General features: G+C 36.3%; 1 protein-coding gene across 1 annotated transcript in view; it reads right to left on the bottom strand.

The window, feature by feature from the left end:
- The window catches only part of ESR1 (estrogen receptor 1), a 161,087-nt gene that overhangs the window by 20,075 nt on the left and 121,159 nt on the right, over nucleotides 1-19,853 (bottom strand). The window contains 1 exon segment of the mRNA XM_032684559.1: nucleotides 823-961. Within this exon segment, the coding sequence (XP_032540450.1) occupies nucleotides 823-961 (139 nt within the window).

Below are 19,853 nucleotides of genomic sequence, written 5' to 3'. Positions count from 1 at the left end.
CTAAGAGGAGTACCAATAGCTAAGATGACTATATCCTAACTAACTTTTTCTGAAAATTTTAACTGAAACATTTTCATGAAATTTTTCCCATGACTAAGCAAAACAGAACTTGAGTTTGCATTGAGATATCTAGAAAATATGTTTTAAATTATCAATCTTTCTTCTTTTATTGTGAAGACTGCCAGCTAAAATTATAGGATATTCTTGTACAGCAGAGATGCATATTTTTCTCTGTCATAGAAAATATGTCTAGAGCATATTAGCAAGACTGGCTAGAAAAGCCTTAGGGAAGCAATTAGGTATGTGTTTGATATATTTGACTCCAGTTTTCACGGAAAAAAAATCCAAAACTTAATGTTTTCTCTATAAATAAATAATGCAATTGAGACTAAGGATTTTCATCCAAAATTTTGGCTAGCTGCTTGGATAAATCCATTCTAACTAAGAAAAACTAGGTAGATTTTAGGTAAGCAAAAATAAGTATCTGAATTAAAGTGATTAGTGTTGAGTATTTAATTTTAATTAGTTTTGCAACAAACAGTACAGATTATAGGAGGCATTTACTGCTGCCTTTGAAAGAAAGCTCTTCAACCAGCAGACGAATTTCAGATGTGTTACTTGTCTAATAAATGACCAGCATCACATTCCAGAGCATTTCCACATTTTTCAGAGTTCCCTTTCCAGTTTCACTTACTGTAAGCCTGCTTGAACTTGAAGTACTGTCAAACTGTAGGATTGGTGAGATGATTATGAGCTAAAAATTAATCTGATTGCAGCAGCAATAAATTAATGTAAATAATTCACAGCAACATGCAGACTGACCTGTCCAGTAATAGGTTAGGTGCAAATAAAAGCTTTCCTGGGTGTTCCATGGAGCGCCAGACTAAGCCGATCATCAGTATCTCTAACCAAGCACATTCCAGTAGATGGACCTGATCATGGAGTGTTAAATCCACAAATCCTGAAAGAATAAATAGGGGACAGTAAAAACACTCCAGGTTTTGTAAGTGGAACAACATTATTCAGAGAACCATGTTAAAAAGTGCATTAAAGCTGGATAACCAAAAAGAGCAAAAAAGAGACATCTTTTTTCATTTTGGGCTGAGTTTTGTCCATTACTAGATCCATCCTAATAATTATTCCATCCTACAGAACAGTCAGTATTTTCTGACACTCTTTGTGTCCCAGCTGTACCCTTTGCCAAAAGCAGAGCAAGAGCCAGGACAGCATCTCTATCCCCACACCTATTGCCAGTGGCCTGGGAAGCCAGGTGCACACTGTAGAAAGGGGCATTTCTCCACCTCAGTGCCACTTTGCTTGGGGCATGATGGAGGTAAAATAGAAAAATGCCATACAAAATTAAATGACAGCTCTAATTAGCTAATCCCAGACCAATTTTCCTGGTGGAATGCTGTTTTATAGACTCATGAACAATTCATCACACTGCGAGTGCTGTACTTGTGTGGAAGAGGGCCCAGATATAGCATTTCAATTAAACTAGTAAGCAAATGCTGATCACTGCATCCAGAATTCACTGATGAAACACATGTTTATATTTCTATTGGTATATAGCACCTGGAGGAAGGACGTGACCTCTCTTACTCTGTATTTAAACACTGGAAACAATTAATGCAAAATTAAGAGATTGCTTATAACAATACTAAAAAATACTAATATGAAAGAATAATGATGAAGGTAGATATGAAAACATAATCACAGTGGTCCTTCCTGTGTTCATTACATGGAACAGATTGTATTATTCTCTATTTAAGTTCCTCACTTTTCGTGAATGTTACCTCTCCAAAGGGGAGATTGCATAGTTCAATTCATTAAACCTTGCATAACTAATTCCTTGAAATCAGAAGGAACTTCCTAAATTGAAATGTGTAGAAGTTCCCTTAAAAGAGATCTTATTTATCTTTTCCTCAGTGTTATGAGTGTAACACATTATTATATAAACTTTGCCATATTTTTTCTTATTTGATACTTATTATTTACACTAGTCTTCAGAATAGAGGTTAGAGGGTAAACTACCTTACCAGTCCAGTAAATGGCAAGATTTTCCTTCTGTGTTGTGTCCTCTCTAGAGGTATATACTAAATCAGGTATATTTGAGGAATATACCTGACATACTCTCAAGTGCTATCTTGAGAAAAAGGAAGAAAAAAGGCACGTGTTTTTAAAGATAAGTGTTGTGTTATGAAATATATTTTTCAAATAACAAAGAGGTAGAGAAGGAAAAAAATACAGTTCACAATAACTTTAAAAATACTGTTATGTTTGGTAAAACAGTTGTTGATATAATTATTTTTAATGAAAATATCTGAGAGAGCTAATCAATCTATTCACAAAGAATCATTCAAAAAAAGGAAATAGCTTTGACATATCTGAAATAAAACCCACCTATCAATCATTAGAAGTGAATTTAGACAGTTACATTACCTGCTGTTTTTATGAAAGTGGTAACAATAGGAGAAAAAATAATTGCCTTTTCCTGTATTTCCCCTTTATTACCAAATACAATTTTCAGACTTCAAAGACTGATGGAATGGCATTTGTCTGAGTCACCAAACAGCCTGAACAATAGAGCTGAAACTTAAAAGAGCAACACTTAACAACAAAGCATTGGTTACAGCACTCGAACAAAATTGGCAGAAAGAAACTGTCAGTATACGGAGAACAAATAATAACCCCCATGTTTCCTTTTAAGTATTACCTTAGTATGACAACACATAATAATGCACTGTTTTTTCCTGCGCTTGAAGAGTATGACAGAAATGCAGGGACACATATCCAGGTGTGGTGTCTGAAGTTTGAGATCAGTGCCTTACAAGTGAATTTTATTGCCATCATTTCACATGGCCGCATACTTTCCTGCAACAGTGGCAATTCACTTTCCTTAAAACTCTGCCTATTCTACAATATTCTGGACACCAAAATGCTTTGCTTTGTCTCCACACTGTCTCAGTCTTTATTTTTGTTATGCTTATTCTCAAACCCCTTTTAAGCCCTTCTTATTAGCTCTATTTTTCCCATCCCCACAGATGAAATTCAGATTGCACTGAGGCCAAGTAATCTACACAAAAACTAAAGAGAGAAAGTAAAAAATAAAGCTAATAAATTACCTCACTAATACTGTAGAGCAGTGATATTTTGTTGGCCTCCTGAGAATAGAAATATACTACCCGACATCTTTTAAAGTAACTGAATGTGAATACTTTGCATTAAAAAGTCCTAAAAGGATTGGTCAACAATATTAATGTTGTCTAGAACTTTGACTCCAATTTCATAGAATCATAGAATCAGCTGGGTTGGAAGGGACCTCTGAGATCATCAAGTCCAACTCTTGATCCACTACCGCCGTGGTTACTAGACCATGGCACTAGACCATGGCACCTTTCAGCAAAGTTAAGAAAATTTCAAAAACCTAGGAATGGAAAGAAAAATTATTGTGGGTCCATAGTTCAAAGAATTAAATGATCACTAAGCCTGACACCTACCTTGGGTATCAGAGCTAACACAAACTTTGATTAATTCAGGTTTAGAAGTCTGTATTATAATAATACAGATCAACTGTAGTTCATAGAAAAAACTTATCAAATTGCCTTGATGGCTTTTTTACATGACATTTTAAGTTTATTATCTTGCTGTAGAAAAAATTAGTGAGTTAGTTGAGTTGATAAAATTAAACATCTTGCCCAGAGAAGCTGTGGATGCCCCATCCTTGGAAGTGTTCAAGGCCAGGCTGGACAGGACTTTGAACAAGCTGGTCTAGTGGAAGGCATCTCTGCCCATGGCAGGGGGGTTGGAGCAAGATGATCTTTAAGGTCCCTTCCAACTCAAACCACTCAATGATACTATGAATTAATAGTTTTGAGGAAACTGAGTTCTATGAGACTTTTGATTTTGTAAAAACATGCAACACATTAAATGAATGAAAATATTTTAAATTACATATCTCAGTATGGAAAAAGGGTAATAATAAAATGAAGTGTTCCTAAAGAAAGGATATACAGTTCACCTCTCTACCCTAGACAATTTTTTAATGATGACATGTAAAAAACAGAAATCATAATTCAGATGTCCTGTTGGCATGTGGGAAATAATGCAAAAGCAGGTTGATAATGTAAGCAACATAAATCACTCACTAGCTTCATCATAAATTTAAACCGAGAACATTCAACATATTTACAAGACAAAGTTATAATATAACTATACAGTAGCAGTTATGAAAAGGAGATGGAAATGATGGAGAAATATCGGTCCAGTTCGAGCTACATCTAATGGAGACACTGAACTTGATAAAAATCCAGGGAGAGCATAAGAAAGTTGAATTACCTCGGTGTTATCTGAATCTGGTAACCATCCTTCAAGTGGGATGAGAAGTTGGACAGAATGGTAGAGAAACACCAAAATGAATAAAGCATTGAAAAATACGCCCTCTAGTGAGGAATAAAAGGAATTTAGTTACTCTTTGTGAAGCTAAATAGTCTAGAGGGGTTAAAGGACAGCAATGGGTAAATATCCAAAGAAAAAGAGAATAGCATTACAAAAAGTAATCAGATAACACAGAGAAGCTCATGCTGGAAACTAAATCTGCTCCAAGTCAGACTACAAAAGAGGGGCTATTGTTAACAACAAAAGTAGTTATTATCTAAGCAACATATTAAGTTTCCATGAATTTTCTATCATTAGAAACATTAATCAAGATTTAATGATTATTTTTTAAGACAAAGTCTTGTTCAAGCAAGTTAATTCAGAATAATGTCACAGAAGGTTAAATTAAACTATGAATAAATCATTAAGCACTTCATCATTTAGAGCAACTTTAATGTTGCTGAAATTATATGTAGATGTGCACAGCATTCTCAAATGTCAGTGTTCTTTTAATGTTGGCAAGTTTTGAAAACTATTCAAAAAGTATTTTTTAATTCTAAATTTTTGGTTACTGCGCTTTAAGGAAGAAGAAAGACATTCACTTCACTGTTGATAAATTAATTAATTGCAGTTTGGATGCAACCTATATGTGACTCTATACACCAGATTGACCAATTGCATGACATTATGAGACATATCAAAATCCTCATGCAGCCAAAGCCCACAAGACCTAGATTGCCACTAATCCATTCATCTATTATATGTTTGGCAGGAGAAAGACACAGAATAAAGCCATGGCTAGACCATCTTTTTTTTCAAATAAAGATAAATTAACAGCATTTTCAAGTGATTACCAACAACAAACACAATGATCATTCCACAAACTCTTGTATGAATAAGGAAATCTGTACTTCTGAAAAGCCAGAATGGTCTTCAGAGTACTCAGCTAGGAGTAGGTGGCAAATACAGTTATGTGTAGAACATAAAACTGTAATTTCCAAATTAAACTGACTATCCTTTCTAATATAAAGTAGCAGTACATGCTGCATCAGTGACAATGATATAAATCTTTTCTCTTTTGGACAATAAGACAGCACAAAGCAGCAGTGGGTCCATGGAGGAAAAGCTATTAAAAGCCCTGTTGTGGCAAGCATGGCTCTCTAGGGATGGCATTAGATTTGGGATTCCAAAATTGTATGATCCTACCATCCTAAAAAAATGAAGGCAGTAACCATTTACAATAGATATGAGCAAATCTCTTTGTAACCTGGAAATTTGGGTAGCTGCCCAAGAGCAACACAAGGACTGCTGGAAGTAATATTCAATAAAGCTTACAAACCTGAGAGAAGTGATTTATGCAATAAATTGCTTGACTGCAGTAAGGAACAACAGAAAGCTCAGATGATTTTCATTTATTGCTATTGTTAGCATACATTGTGAACCCTGAAGTCCTCTGAAATAACCACTACCTACATATGCATTTGTGTATATATATATATATATATATATATATATATATGCGTGTAAAATCATAACAATCATTTTGAAAGTAATAAATTCATCATTTGCCTCAGTGACTTTTGACCAAATAAGCAGCTTTCTGTTTTATCAGAAACAATTTCTCTAGCAATTACCATTCTCTGAGACCCAATAGCCAGCCTCACTGCAGATTCAATCCTACAACAGTAAGCCCTCCAGTGGGTCCTTACTACCATTTGGAAATCATTATCACAATTTTGCAGCTTCTACTCATACTCATAAGACACAACTACAGGGTGTTCAAACTGTTCAAAATCAGTCACATAGAGGTGAAGACAAATGACAGAGAAACCTTTTTACATCTGATCCAACTCTAATCCAACCTATATGTTTATATTATATCTCTTAATTAACATGATGGATACCTAAAATATAAATGTCAGCCAATTCTTGCAAGACAATAAACAACATTGTGCCATAAAGAATGACTCCGTGTCCAGATGTTTTGAAGGAAAGTAAAGTAAAAGCAATAAATAGTTTTAAAAGCAACAGTGAAGCTCCATCTAGCAAAGTATCCCACTTACAACAGCAATTGATACCACATGCTTATGGCAAAACTTGCAGCAGGAGAAACATATGTTTCTACAGGAAGTTTTCTCAGGCTCCAGAAATACATGGTTAGGACTTGCAGAGCCAAAGATGGTGTTTTTGTGTTATCCTGCTCACCTTTGAAACAATCTTGTCCTTCTTGGAGCATTTTCCCGTTAAACTATGTTCTTTCAGACACAGTGAGACTAGAACTGCACAGGTTTTCAGTCTGCCCTTGTCTTCATCACATTAGTCAATAACATCCATAATTTTTGTCACCAATATTCACACCCTTTTTTTCCAGCTAACTTATTAGTAAGCTGAACAACATATGCCTAACTATTGATCTTCAAAGGTTCTCTCTTTCCTAAATGTCCTGCCTGCTTGCCTGTAAAGTCTTTAACTTGATAGTAACATGAAAATCTTTAGTATTTCCTCTAGCAAAATAAAGGATGTTATACTACGCAAAATGTTGTGGGAAATCAGAACACTCCTACATTGTGTGTTTTAAATCTGTACAGGCAGACAACTATTTTTTTCTGTCTTACTGCAGTGTTTTGAAAAGTGGTAACAACCACAGAAAAAGGCCGTTATTTACAATTCAGTACAGTATCTCAATTATGTGATGGTCATGTAATAGGCAACATTTGGAACAAAACACTAATTAGGTTGGCAAAGACAGGAGGAAAGTAGTGGTGGGTGCTGCAACATAATTGCTAGCAACCATCCAATAAAACAACCAAATTAAGAGAGGTTTGTTTAGAGAAAAATATCTAAGTGGATGAAAGGCAAACAGCAAAATAATTCCTACGGCAAGTTCTGTTCTCAAAAAACAACCAGAAAGAGGAAAAACAGCATCTGTTCCTCATAACCTAAAGCACATTGGAGGACCAATACCTCAGTCACCACTGTTTGATTAAGTGGTGAGACCTGTGCCTGCTCTAATACCACAAGCTTGGTGTCCAACCTCTCCACTTTAAGAAGAGTGGTGAGACAGCATCTAGGCATTTATCTAGCACATAAGATGATGTTTTGTTCTGAAATTGCATGGATCACTCAGCCTCTGTAACCCTGCAGGCTGAGCCCTGAAACCTCTTAGTTTAAGAGGTGGTTAAAACCCACACCTTGACTACAGCCTTGCCTCTACACAACAACGGCAGAGCAAAACAGAATCCAAAGACAAGTGAATCAGAGAATCAAAAACACTGTTTTCCTTGAGCCTTGGTATTCACACAGCTATTTCTATAATGCTACTTATTCTTAATTCTTTCAACAGACCTTCAGACCAAAATTATAAGACACTTTTATTAAATTCTCCCTCCTGAGGGCACTTACAGTGTGACGTATTGTCATACTGGCTTAATTGTTTACACACCACCAGTGTTTTAAATCAAGACTTATTTTGAAGACTGAATATTAAAGATCTCTAAACCTCAACATTTTCAATCCAAATATTTTGCTAAAAGAGTAGTCTCATTATTTCAATTTTTTTTAAAGGGACATTGCTTTTGTTTCTGTAAATGCAGTCAGAAAAAAATTAGCTACAATTTACTGAGTTCCGGGAAGGAAAGTCTGAAAGGCAAACATATAGCAAGTGGCATAGTTGTAAGAGCCTCTAACTACTTTGTCTGCTTTTTCACAATTCTCTGTTTTTCCTGCCTGTATAATTATAATATAGCAGAACACCAATCCAAACTCACACATTGCCTTGTCTAAGTGTAAACAATCTGTCAGAAATTAAATGAATTGAGATCAGGGAGGACAGCATCTGCTCTTAATTACTGTTAATTCCTTTAAAAAATTACATTTGCCATTTTCAGCCCTAATGGTTTTAAACTTCTTTCAGAAAAAAAAAAAAAAAAAAGATTGCAATTTACAGGTGTAAACTTAATATAGGTTAGGAATGTTTGGAGTTTTGAGCAAAACCCAAGAAGTCAGAAGGATGATGAGGCTTTGCTTTCACAGTCTGTATTCATACTGAAAGTCAAGATCAGGCAAGCTTTTACTCTTCTCCTCTACCAGAGGTTTCTATCCTCCTTGAACTGGCCTAATGAGACCTGCCTTACAGTTTGGCATATGGACCACCCCAATCAAACACCCTACCTGACACTGTTCCCAGAGCAGGATGCTGCAGGGACGTCACATTTGCCACTTTTATTTCAGATCCCATTTCTAGGAGCTGGTCTGATCTGCTTCCACTTAAAAGCTGTACCATGATGATTCCAAAAAGTATTTCTCAGATAAATGAGAACCACTTCAACTGCTTTCTGGGAATATGTAAAGTTATCACAACTTCACTCAATGCTTTCTGCTTACACAAAAAGTGCATACTTTTTCAGACCCATCCAGTCCATATCTTTTCAGGACGAGGAGTCTAAAATTTTCCTGAGGCCAATCCTGGTCCAAGTAGCCAATGCAAACTCAATACTTTACACTAAGCTCGATTTGGTTTTAGGGCTCTGGAAACACTTCAGGGGTAGTGACAGACAATTGCCACTGATCAGAGACACGGTCTCTTCTGGCAAACCCTTGCTACATTTTTATGAAGTACTGATGCCTTGCCTGAGAGAAATATGAGAATTCTCATATTTCATTGCCAGCTTGGCTGGCAATGTTTCTAGGGAGATGGACTATATGCTGAAGGTCTGCAGCAACATCCAGCCTGGGAGCCAGCCCTTAGCTGTACAGTGTTGCTGTGAGTTTTGGGGAAAGTAAGTTCTCCCTGAACACCAGCACAAGCAAATTATTCTGTAGGATTTATTTGACTGCCTGAAGAAGATGTGTCCCATGCTGGTGGATGGTCAGGCTGTGTGTCCAAAGCTCAAGACTTCTTCCTCACTGTGCTCTCCCAGGCACAGACACAGACTGGAGATGAGACAAGCTGGGTAGTGTTGTAGCTCAAGCCCGTGGCTGACTCAGGAAACAACCTCAGGGAAGCTAAGTGCTGTCAAGTCCTGACTTTCTCGCATATGTCACTGTGTCTACCTTGACTAAAACACAGGTGGTTTTTTGCAACAATTTCGCTTGGTTAACCAAAGATTATTCCAGAAAGTGCATTAGCAGTACCAGTTAACACAAATACATAGAGGCCTTCCATCAGGGAACATAATAAAAGTAATTGGCACTCACATAACACTTTACATTTTCAAAGGGCAGTAAAACCATTAAGTATTATTGAATGTATTTTATAGATAGAACACAGAGAGGTTAAGTGCCTCATTCAGGAGGAGGCAGGATTAGGACAGAGGTGTCTCAGCACATTCTCTCATCCTTTCAGCCTCAAAAAATCTTTGGTTTGGAGAAGCTTCCTTGAGTTCAAGTGCAAGTTCTGTTTCTTGCAAATCAGTAAAAAGCAAAAAAAAAACCCAAACCTGAAGCAACTGAACTTTTTTCATGCAGAAAAAAGAAAGAAAGCCTTACCAAGCTGGAGATGGGGGGGGGAGGAATTATTTAGATGCAAGCAGAAAACCTGTATGCAGGAAATTATACAAGTATTAACTCTTAATCGGTCTTAAAACACTCACTAATGTAGGCAAGGCAACTACCTACATAAAACAAATCTTGGACCTAAGTTTTCTTTCACCTCTAAACAAGCAGTTTTAAAAGTTATTAAAACAAGAACAAATCTTGCTAATCATAATAATTATAACAACTACTACTTTATAAGATTATTGCAAGTGAAGGCTGCCTGCCAGTTGGTTAGTGAAAGTTTATTATACTTGTTTCATAAAGCAAGAAGGGAGACATACATATATTTTCTGTACAGAAAACAAGCACTTCAACTGATCAACAAAAGGTGATGTTTGTTATTACATGCAAAATTCCTACAGCACTATACAGCACTTATTTAAAGCATGTTAATGATCATTCATCCCTGGACTGTAATTGAGATTTCTGATACTTGGGGTACCCTTTGACAACACTAAAATGCTACTTTATGGCTCTTTTACCACTGAGAGCTGTGCCATTTCTCAGGGGGTTCAGGCTTGCAAATAAAAAGCACAGAATGCTATCTGCATACTGAGAATGGAACAATAGCAGCTGCTGCCTTTGATTTTGACTGTAGGAATGGCCCATCACCTTCATGTGAAGGCTTTTCATTGAAGGGTGTCCTCTGAATTTTTCCCTGCACAGGTGAAGAAGGATACTACACAAAATTTATTATCTGCCGACTAAAAGAGATAGTATGAAGTAATACATCTTTTATTTATTGTCTCTGCAACAGTTAATTACATGACATTAAACCTATACCAGTACTCAGGCCAATTTATAACAGTACTCAGGCCAGTTGCAAGTTGTTTAGAGGAGGGTTACTGGGATTTGTCATTTTTTTTTAAGAGGTCACAGCTATGCAAAATGTTTTCCATCAAAAGCAGCTCCAGCTAAAATAATTTCTGTGGCTGGTTATGCATTCTTGACTGACTTTTATGAACTCAAAAGACATGCTCATAAATACAAGCTGTCTTCTCTACTTCATTCTTTCCCCTTCTGCCCTTCCCCACTCCATGAGGGCTGTCACACTCCTGATCTCTTCTGCTGGTTCAAGTGTTCAGACAACTGATGAAATAAACGGTTAAGAAGGAAGAGCATGAAAGGTGAGCAACGGGCAGCCAGGGTGCACCAACCACCTCAGATGGTTTATACTTTGTGTAAATCTACCCTAAGACTTGAGGTCACATCCAGCATAGCTTGGATTTTTTTATATATATATACTGCTGCATCCAAGAGAATATTAGGTTTTCAGCATTTGTTTGACCTTCAAAGTACCAGGCTGTGTTCCAATCACAACCTAAACCAAATGTAAGTTATGGTTTTGTGGCTGTCAAAAAAAATCACTTGAGGCAAAAGGCCTCATTAAGCAATCACTCTTTGAGCAATCTGTTTAAGCAATCACAGTTTTTAAGCAAACTGGAGGGGGAAAAAGAAGCAGACACAGGGAAACTCTTTCACAGCTTTTTAAAGGACCCCAGCATGCTCCTGAGAGGTTTCAAATGGTTGCTTTAATACACAATTATTAGGGGAAAATTTTAAAACCAAACATCAAAGGCTTCCCAGTTGTTTTCCTCTTTTACAGAGAGCACTTACATGCTTTTCTTACATCCTCTTACTAATTTTATAAGCACTTGATTGGATGGGACAGTACCCTAACAGTATCAGCAAAAGCAGCAAGCCGCATGGTGGTCCATATGGAGCCCTGTCTGGAGCTGGCTTGGGCAGCATTGCATGCCTGGCTTTCACTACAGCCCTGGGAGACAGATCTTGCTAGAGGAAGAGGGTCTGAAAAACCTCAGGGTGGATAAAGGCAATGCAGATATGTCACATGGTCTAGTGGTAGTATAAGGGGTAGGATAAGGATGGCAAGTGAACAAAAATAGGTTAAAGTAAGCCTGGAAACCTATTCTACCACAGGCTACTCTACCACATTTCTACTTCTCTGCATCTCACTTTTTCCACAAATGTTAGGGTATAAAAATATTTCCATCGTTCCATTTTTTATCCTGTTTGTTCCTTTAATTATAACAGCTATATGAAAGACTTAAAGGTCATCATAACACAATTAAGAACATTTTAGAAAAGAGATAAAATTATATTTGCAAGGTAATACAATCAATGGCCAGCTTCAGCCACTTTTCTAAATTAATATTAGTTATGTATTGAAGGAATTAGAAGCTGAAATTAAGGATTATTAACTCTATTCTTGCTGAATGTCCCTAAAATCCTGGTTTCATACTTTTGATATTCCTAATACTTCAGTTTGATTCTTTAAGAATTCAAGTTTCACTGCTTCAATTTGTTTCTCCATCCATTTCTGGAAGCTTGTGAAATGTCAATTTTTAATTTAACACTTTCTTTGACTACAACAACTTTCACATGATGAAACTGGGAGAGCTATGGTCTCCCCTTCTTCATTCATAAAATCCAGTGAACAAGGCACTAAGCTTTTTGTTCCACAATCTCTTCCATCCCAGGATCTACTGTCTTAACCACTTAACCAACTAACATTCATTGCAGTAGCATCTGGAACTAGCAGAAAAGAGGATTATTTTGCAACCCAAGGAAAAGAGGGAAAAACTGTCAAGTCTGTAGTGAACTAGAAGATTAAAACTGCTTCAAGACTACAAATAGAAATTGCTCAGAACATAATGTGCTGTACCCAAGAAATGAGGCATAACCTCAGAGTTCATGGTCTGGTCATTCTTTAGAGTCACTAGGAAATAAAACTAGCTTGACTAAGGCACCTGCATCCATTTTATTTCTTCAGATTGTTCACTTCTGGTGAAGTCTTATTCCTGTCTATTGCACTTGTAGACAAATAATAGATGTTATATATCTATAGTTTAGCATTCATTACATTGGGTAGTACCTACATCAAAACAGAAACACAAGCACATATAAATGAGATTCAAACGTTTCTTTTCCCTTCTATTCTTTTCATCCCTACATGACTGGTTTTGAACAGAACCCAATCTCTGAAAAAATTATCCACGAAATTCTAAGGACACATCAAAGAGAAAAAAGACAGCAAAATTAATTGCTGTAATTTCCTTTAACCACTATAACAAGAAGAGTATTTTAGCAGTTGTGTAGGAGTGTCATCATAAGACAGAGCAAAGGAATATTTTACAGGGAAAGCAAGACACTGGAATGCAGCTGGCCAGTTATATTAACTTTCTTGTCCAAGTTATCAAGCAGCATGTTTCCACAAAACGCATCATTGTCTTAAGCCCCTTTTGTTGCACACTCTCCTTCGATGGGTAACAAACGTAAGGCAGATTTCAGCATCTGCAAAGCCTCAGATACCCTCAGGAAACTGTTACATGTTGCATGGTCTGGGCTCAGGTGTGCATACAAAACACAGGTGTTGCACTTGGGGAACAATGACCTTGACTCGAGGTCCTGTACAGCCTGCTGAGACATCTGCTGAAGCTAGAGCTAGTTAGAAGCACTCTGACAGTGAATTTTATGTTGGAAAGTGACAGTCTGACAAGTTTACAACACTCTGGAGAATTTCAGATTTCACAAAATGAAAATAAACAAATGAAAGAAGCTGGTTTCTATCTGTCCCTCTCAGCTACCTCACCTTGGTTTTCAGCACTCTACTAGGCACCTTACTCAGTATTGAGAAAAGTACCTAAATTTCTAGGAAATACAGGACTCTTTTTTTCTAAAATCGTTTTCATTTTAAACAGGTGACTAAAATATTTGAAATCTTACTGGTCAACTCTATCATGTTGAATAAAATGTTTCATTTCACCCAAATGTTTCATTTCACCTAGCCAAAAGGTCCAAAAATTTCATTTTATATTAAGTGAAAATGTTTATTTTTTGTTGTTTGTACCTTCCATGAAACAAAGAAACTAATTACTCACACAACTATGATGGAGACATCTGGAAAAGCTTTGGAACAGTGCACAAGCTCATCCAAAGTGACTGGACCTATAAATTCTATTTATCATCCTTTGCCAGGACTAGAAAGTTGTATGGAATTCCATCACATTAAAAAAAAAATCACTTTAATATCTTCTAATAACTATAGCAGCAGAAATTAAATATTAGAAGAAAAAATATAACTTAAAATTCAGAAAGTTTTCCCTGGAATTTTAATTTTATATTTTTTCCAACTCATAAAAAAAAATGGGTAGTTTTCATCCTCCCTATTTCAGAGACATTTTGATCAATTTTGTTTTTCTTTTCTCTTTTGCCTGCTATGAGATGCAAATTTGATAGACTCCTCATGATGAGAAGAAACCTTTATCTTGAGTCATAAATAGAGCCCCTTCGCACAGTTCAGATAGAGACTAGGAGACTATTTTATGAATAGCGTCACCGTACTGACCCTCAAAGCACAGTTTGGATCATATATAGAAGGCTGGGGGTTCCAATCCTTAGAGGCAGAGGAAGTGTGTTTGGTGTGGGAGCCCTGAGGCAGCAAATATCTGAGTGTTACCCAAATGATCTTGCCCACATTTGATGATAACCAGAAGCTTATGGGTTCTTCTTATATACTTCTACAGCTCATATATGTTTATATGCTCCCATAGCTACACTGATGCCACTAGAAAAGTTACCAAGATGAGACGAAGTCATGCAGTAACTGCAATAGGGAAACAACCATAATAGTCCACACAGAACTGATGTTGCACTATGATGGTGAAAGATGAACTTATAAAGAACTGGAAAAGAGATAGAAAACATGAAGGAACAATGTGGTTAAAACTTGTCAAGCAGATGCCACAGCACTCTAACCTTTGATATGCTAAATATGACTATTAATGATCAGACGGCCCAGGCAAACAATGAGGTAGCAAGCTATGAAGATGACAGAAAATAATTTAACTTAATCAGAACAAATAAAACAGGAATTTCAGGAATACTCAGAGAAGTGAATCACCTCCTAACTGTTTATGCTAAGTCAGGAGTCAACCTAAATTTTAACCTTTTTCAGGCTGCATTTTTGCACATACAGAAAATCAAAGTGTGAACTGAAGAAGAGGAATGCACTAGGAAATTAAAAAACAAGCATAAAAATCTTAACATTATTGTCTTACACACACACACACACATAAAAGTAATTCTGAGTGTAAAATAAAGCATCGAAACACTTAAATATAGTCCTACCCATATTAAACATTAACTATTACAAAGCTACTCAGAGACTCGGAAGCCAAGAGACCCAGTGTCAGGCTGGAAGGTTTTTAAGAAGAGGGAAAACAGCTCATCAACACTATACTGAACTACCTCTGATATCCCATTGCTGAATTATTTCAGTCTTCCACCTACATGAAATCAGCACTTTAAAGTTACTCCACATTATCTGTAGATAAAATAACTCATGGAAAGCTGGTAACAGTTATTCCCTGTCAGCTGAAGAAAAGCAGACCTGAATTCATCAGACTGCAGTAATGGATTTTTACCAAAATCTCTCAGAAGCCCTATTACTGACAAATAAGGCACAAAAAGCCTCATCCGGAGTCTAAAGAAAAGAACACTCTGACTGCACTGTCTACTGAAATAAGGCAGTAAGGGAAATGAATTTATTTTGCCTGGCACTGTCTCATTCAGATGTTCAAATGTCAATGTCTGTTTGAACCCTTGATTAGAAGTGGCCCCTTAAAAAAAAAAAAAAAAAAACCCAACCAAACCAACACACAAAAAATCCCCAGAACAAAAACCTGTAACATAGACTAGAACAAAGGTAAAAAATAGACATGAAAGAGAACTGAGAAACATAATTGCTTTCAAACAAATGGCATAGTTTAATATACGACATTATTTCAGACTTAGTTATAACTAATTTTTCTGTAGACATACTCAGTGGTATCAAATCTCTCTCCAGATAGATTTGCATAACATCTGGTAAAGTAGAATGTAAAACTTCTGTAAAAGATAAGCCTTTTTTTTTTAAAAAAAAGAGAGGCATACTGGCAAGGAGCATAATGAGTATTATAAAAAAAAATAGCGGATTTAATTTATATTTATGCCTGTAGCCTAAGAATCTTCAAATAAGGTAGAGGTGTGGGGGGGAGGAAGGTTGTTTCACAACAAGGATATTTAATGTGCTTCACAGTTTGCCCATACAGCAGATAAGGTGCTGAGATAACTGTTTAGAAATGGATGTGCTGTGGCAAAATTAACACAAGGAGGCATTGGCACCATTAGTGCTTCCCTGTGGTAAAGCAACAATCTTCCCAAAAGGCTCGTATAAAGGAACGTAACCCTACATGTTTACCTGGGGGGGAAAAAGGTGCATTTAGTATTCATATTGGAGTCAATGATTCTCCATAGCTGTGTGTATATGAATACCAAGCGTGGGAAAAAAAATGAAGTCACAAGTAGCATTGATAAATATGCCGGATTTTCATGGGCAGCTCTTCTGTGTCGGCTGAGAACCTCTCTATGTATACTGTTTTTAAAATATGTGAGATATTAACCAATTAATACTAGTGTTTAATTCCACCATCACCAAATAAAACACACTAGAGCTTTCATTTTGCACAGACATTGCAAAATCCCACCCTACAGAAGACTAAAAATCAACTGCTGATTCCAAAAAGGTTGCCACATACTTCTGTCATTTCAGGTCACTATTTACTAGCTGTACAGTGCAAATTTGGCCCAAAGAACTTCCAGAAGAATTTACTGCTTTCCTGAAAGACAAAGACAGAAGAACAACTTCTGAAAAATATGCACTAGAATCAGCAACAAACCAGGCAGTCTTTGCCTCCTGAGAAGTAAAGTATCTTGTATCCCAGGGATTCAAGGAAACCAAAGATCCTCTGTCAACTAGGATGCATCTTGAGTGAGGGGTAAATTACCATGTTACCTCTTCCTTATGACTCTCCAACCCCTTACAGCTATGGTATAGCATTACAGAATATTTTACAGATTAAGCAGGAATATGCAAAGTAGGAGCTAAAGAACATCTATTTAGGCAAACAGGATAAAGGCTGTAAATGGTGCCAGTAACTGGAATATTCTGGTCCTTTGTACAGAGAGACTGGAAAAGATCACTCTGTAGAAGTAAAGAGAAATTAAATTAGAAAAAGACTTGCGCTAGAACTGTATGTTACTTTTGGCAGTATGACATGAATCCTTCTAGCACCATCATATTAATACTTGCCTGTATACTGCCACCCTCGCATTTCAATTGCCTCAACTATTTTACCAAGAACTGGACTAACACAAGTTATAGGCAAGCCAAAATACACACGCGCAAAAGATTTTTAACCCAGCTAAATCCCTTTACTTGAATAACACAGGGAGAAGCAGAAAGGTAGGAACTGCAACTGGAATAAATACTTGTGAAATTACAATCTCACAAAGTGTGTCCTACAAGTGTATGTGATATTCATAAGAAATACTACCTTTTTAGCAATGAAACGAGATTTCTTAAATTGGTCAGACATGTAATATTACTATAATAATTTATATTATTATGGCAATATTGAAATTTTAGGTCTATTCCAGTCAGTTGTTTCTAATACAATGAACATACCCAGTTAGAGACCATTCAGCGTTTTAGTAAACACTTGGCTCCCATGCCAGCAGCCCATATAGCCACTTCTCTATTTGCAGACATGTTCTCTGAGGGACAGCAGCTGTTGCAGAAGATGCTTCATCAGGTTATTTATAAGATTTATTATTCTCTGGGGGAATTTTAATTGCCACTTTCCCTATCTTTATGAATCAAAGTAAACTAAAATTTCTTGAATTTTGATTTTCCAAATCAGCTCAAACACTCCAGAACGTAATTTAACAAGGAACACAACATTCGAGATTTCGAATGGTACTTTTCCCCTTGTCTATATATTAACCTTGATTCTGGGTCTTACGACTTCCTACTGGATTAACTGAAGTTCCAAACCAAAAATCTCAGGCCACACAGAAAAAAAATCACTGAAAATTCTGCCGATATGCATTCTCTTTTTCAGAGATCAGTCTGCTCAGAAGGAATACCAGATACCTGAGAGAATCACTGGATATTGCTGACACCCTGAGAAGTGCTCCTCTTGAGTGGGGGAAGGGAGATGGACACTGAGACAAAGTCAAAATCTTGATTCCTCCCTCCTGTTTCCAAGGCTCCTCAAAAGGCTTAAGAAACTTTAGGTCTAGACCCAAAGTCTAACCACAGTGATAAATATAATAAATATTTCATTTCCATATCCCTGCTTAGGACTATGGCAGACACCCATATTTCTTACAAGGAATAGAACTTTCCATAAGGAAGACAGAAGGCAATATTTCCTTATGACCACTCTTAGCTGAGAACAAACTCAAGCCAATCACATATTTCTCATTTCCTATTTCTCTGTGGGATATTTTGTAACTGCTTTTACAAGTTTAAATTCGCAGCCATCCCTAACTAACTCACAGACAAAACAACATACTCTTTACACACATAGTTCATTTCCTGGAGAGATAATCAAAGAAAACAAATGAGCTGCATAACAGATGTGTCATATAATGCACCACTGCAGCAGTAGAGAGAGGGTAAGAGTCCATCCAGAAGTCACCTGCAATAAATCTTTCCTAATTATTTCTATGTAACTTAAAAACTCCTATATATCTAATGTGAGATTTTAGTGAATAACTCACTTGAACAGAAAAATAATACAGATGATATTAAAATAATCTCTGGAATAAGCAGCTGGAATTACAGCTGATCGTGCTCAGAAATATAGTACTGGAGAGAAACGAAAAGAATTAGGCTGAAGTTATTGAACATCAAGCAAAAAGGCCAATTTGTGTGAATTATGTGAACAGGGAACAATGGATATGTGCACATGCACATACATATCGCATGGGTGCTTTCCAACAATCGCGTATTCTTTTTGTAAATTATTTTAAGAAATAAATAAATCAGGAGGGATTGTTACTTACTGTTTACTTAGAGTGGAAATTAACGAGCGTTTCTTGGAAAGCTCCAGGGTTCAGCATAGCTGAAGACTCTAGGACAGATATATTCATCCAAGAGTGTAAATTATTTATCAGCTAAAGAAAAATAGTAGGAAATGTTTTTTATAAAAGGATCATATCTTTTAGAAATAAAATATTACAGTTTAAGTATTTAATTTCCTTACGTTTTGGCTAAAAATATTAAGATTGTTACTGTGCATGTTAATTTTTGCCTCTTCATTTGCCAAGACCAATAGAATTTCGTCTTCAAACACTTACTATCAAACGAACTTGTATGCTATTGAATGCCTAGTGAACTCCAATATGTAAGTAGTTCTTGTTAAAAGAATGTTAGCTCCTTCTTACCTGTTTGCTGTTATTTTTGGTGTTATTTTTCAGTATAAGTATTTGTCAGTATAAGTCAAACAGGTAAATAAGATTACTCACAGTTAAGTAAACTTTGGTTAATGATGGTATTTTTTCTTTGAGACAGCTTGTTGGGAAGCCCCAAAATTCAAAAATTTGGAATTCAAATATTTCTTACGCTGAAAAGGCCTGAATAGGATCAGCCTTGTAATAGCACTGTGGGTCTGGATTTTAAAACCACTGCGTGATTCTATGATTCTATGCGTAGTAATCTTAACAAATGTATTTGGATATGTGCATACTTGTAGAAAAAAAGGTTTATAGGTTCAGTTTGTCTTCAGATTTAAATTTAAATTTCAGCACATACTCATTCAGGGATATTTAGATGGAAAAATGTGTTTGAGGTTCACACTGTAAAAAAGGTAGTTTTCTAAAAAAATCACCCAGAGTAGAACAGAATTATTGTGCTCTGGACACAGAGAACAACTACAGTTATGCAACATAAGTAAAACACAGTCATTTTCATTCTATGTTTATAAACTTGTATCCTATTATGGATTTCCTAGATTCAAAGAGGCTAGAAAGTTGGCTAACAGGCTTGATTCAATAGCTTTTGCCAGTCACCTCTCTATACAATGTAACTACTT

The sequence above is a fragment of the Chiroxiphia lanceolata genome, chromosome 3 (genome assembly GCF_009829145.1).
Source record: "Chiroxiphia lanceolata isolate bChiLan1 chromosome 3, bChiLan1.pri, whole genome shotgun sequence".
In the NCBI taxonomy this organism is placed as follows: Eukaryota; Metazoa; Chordata; class Aves; order Passeriformes; family Pipridae; genus Chiroxiphia; species Chiroxiphia lanceolata.
Note: the sequence above shows the minus strand (reverse complement) of the source record. Positions and strands in the feature narration are given on the sequence as shown.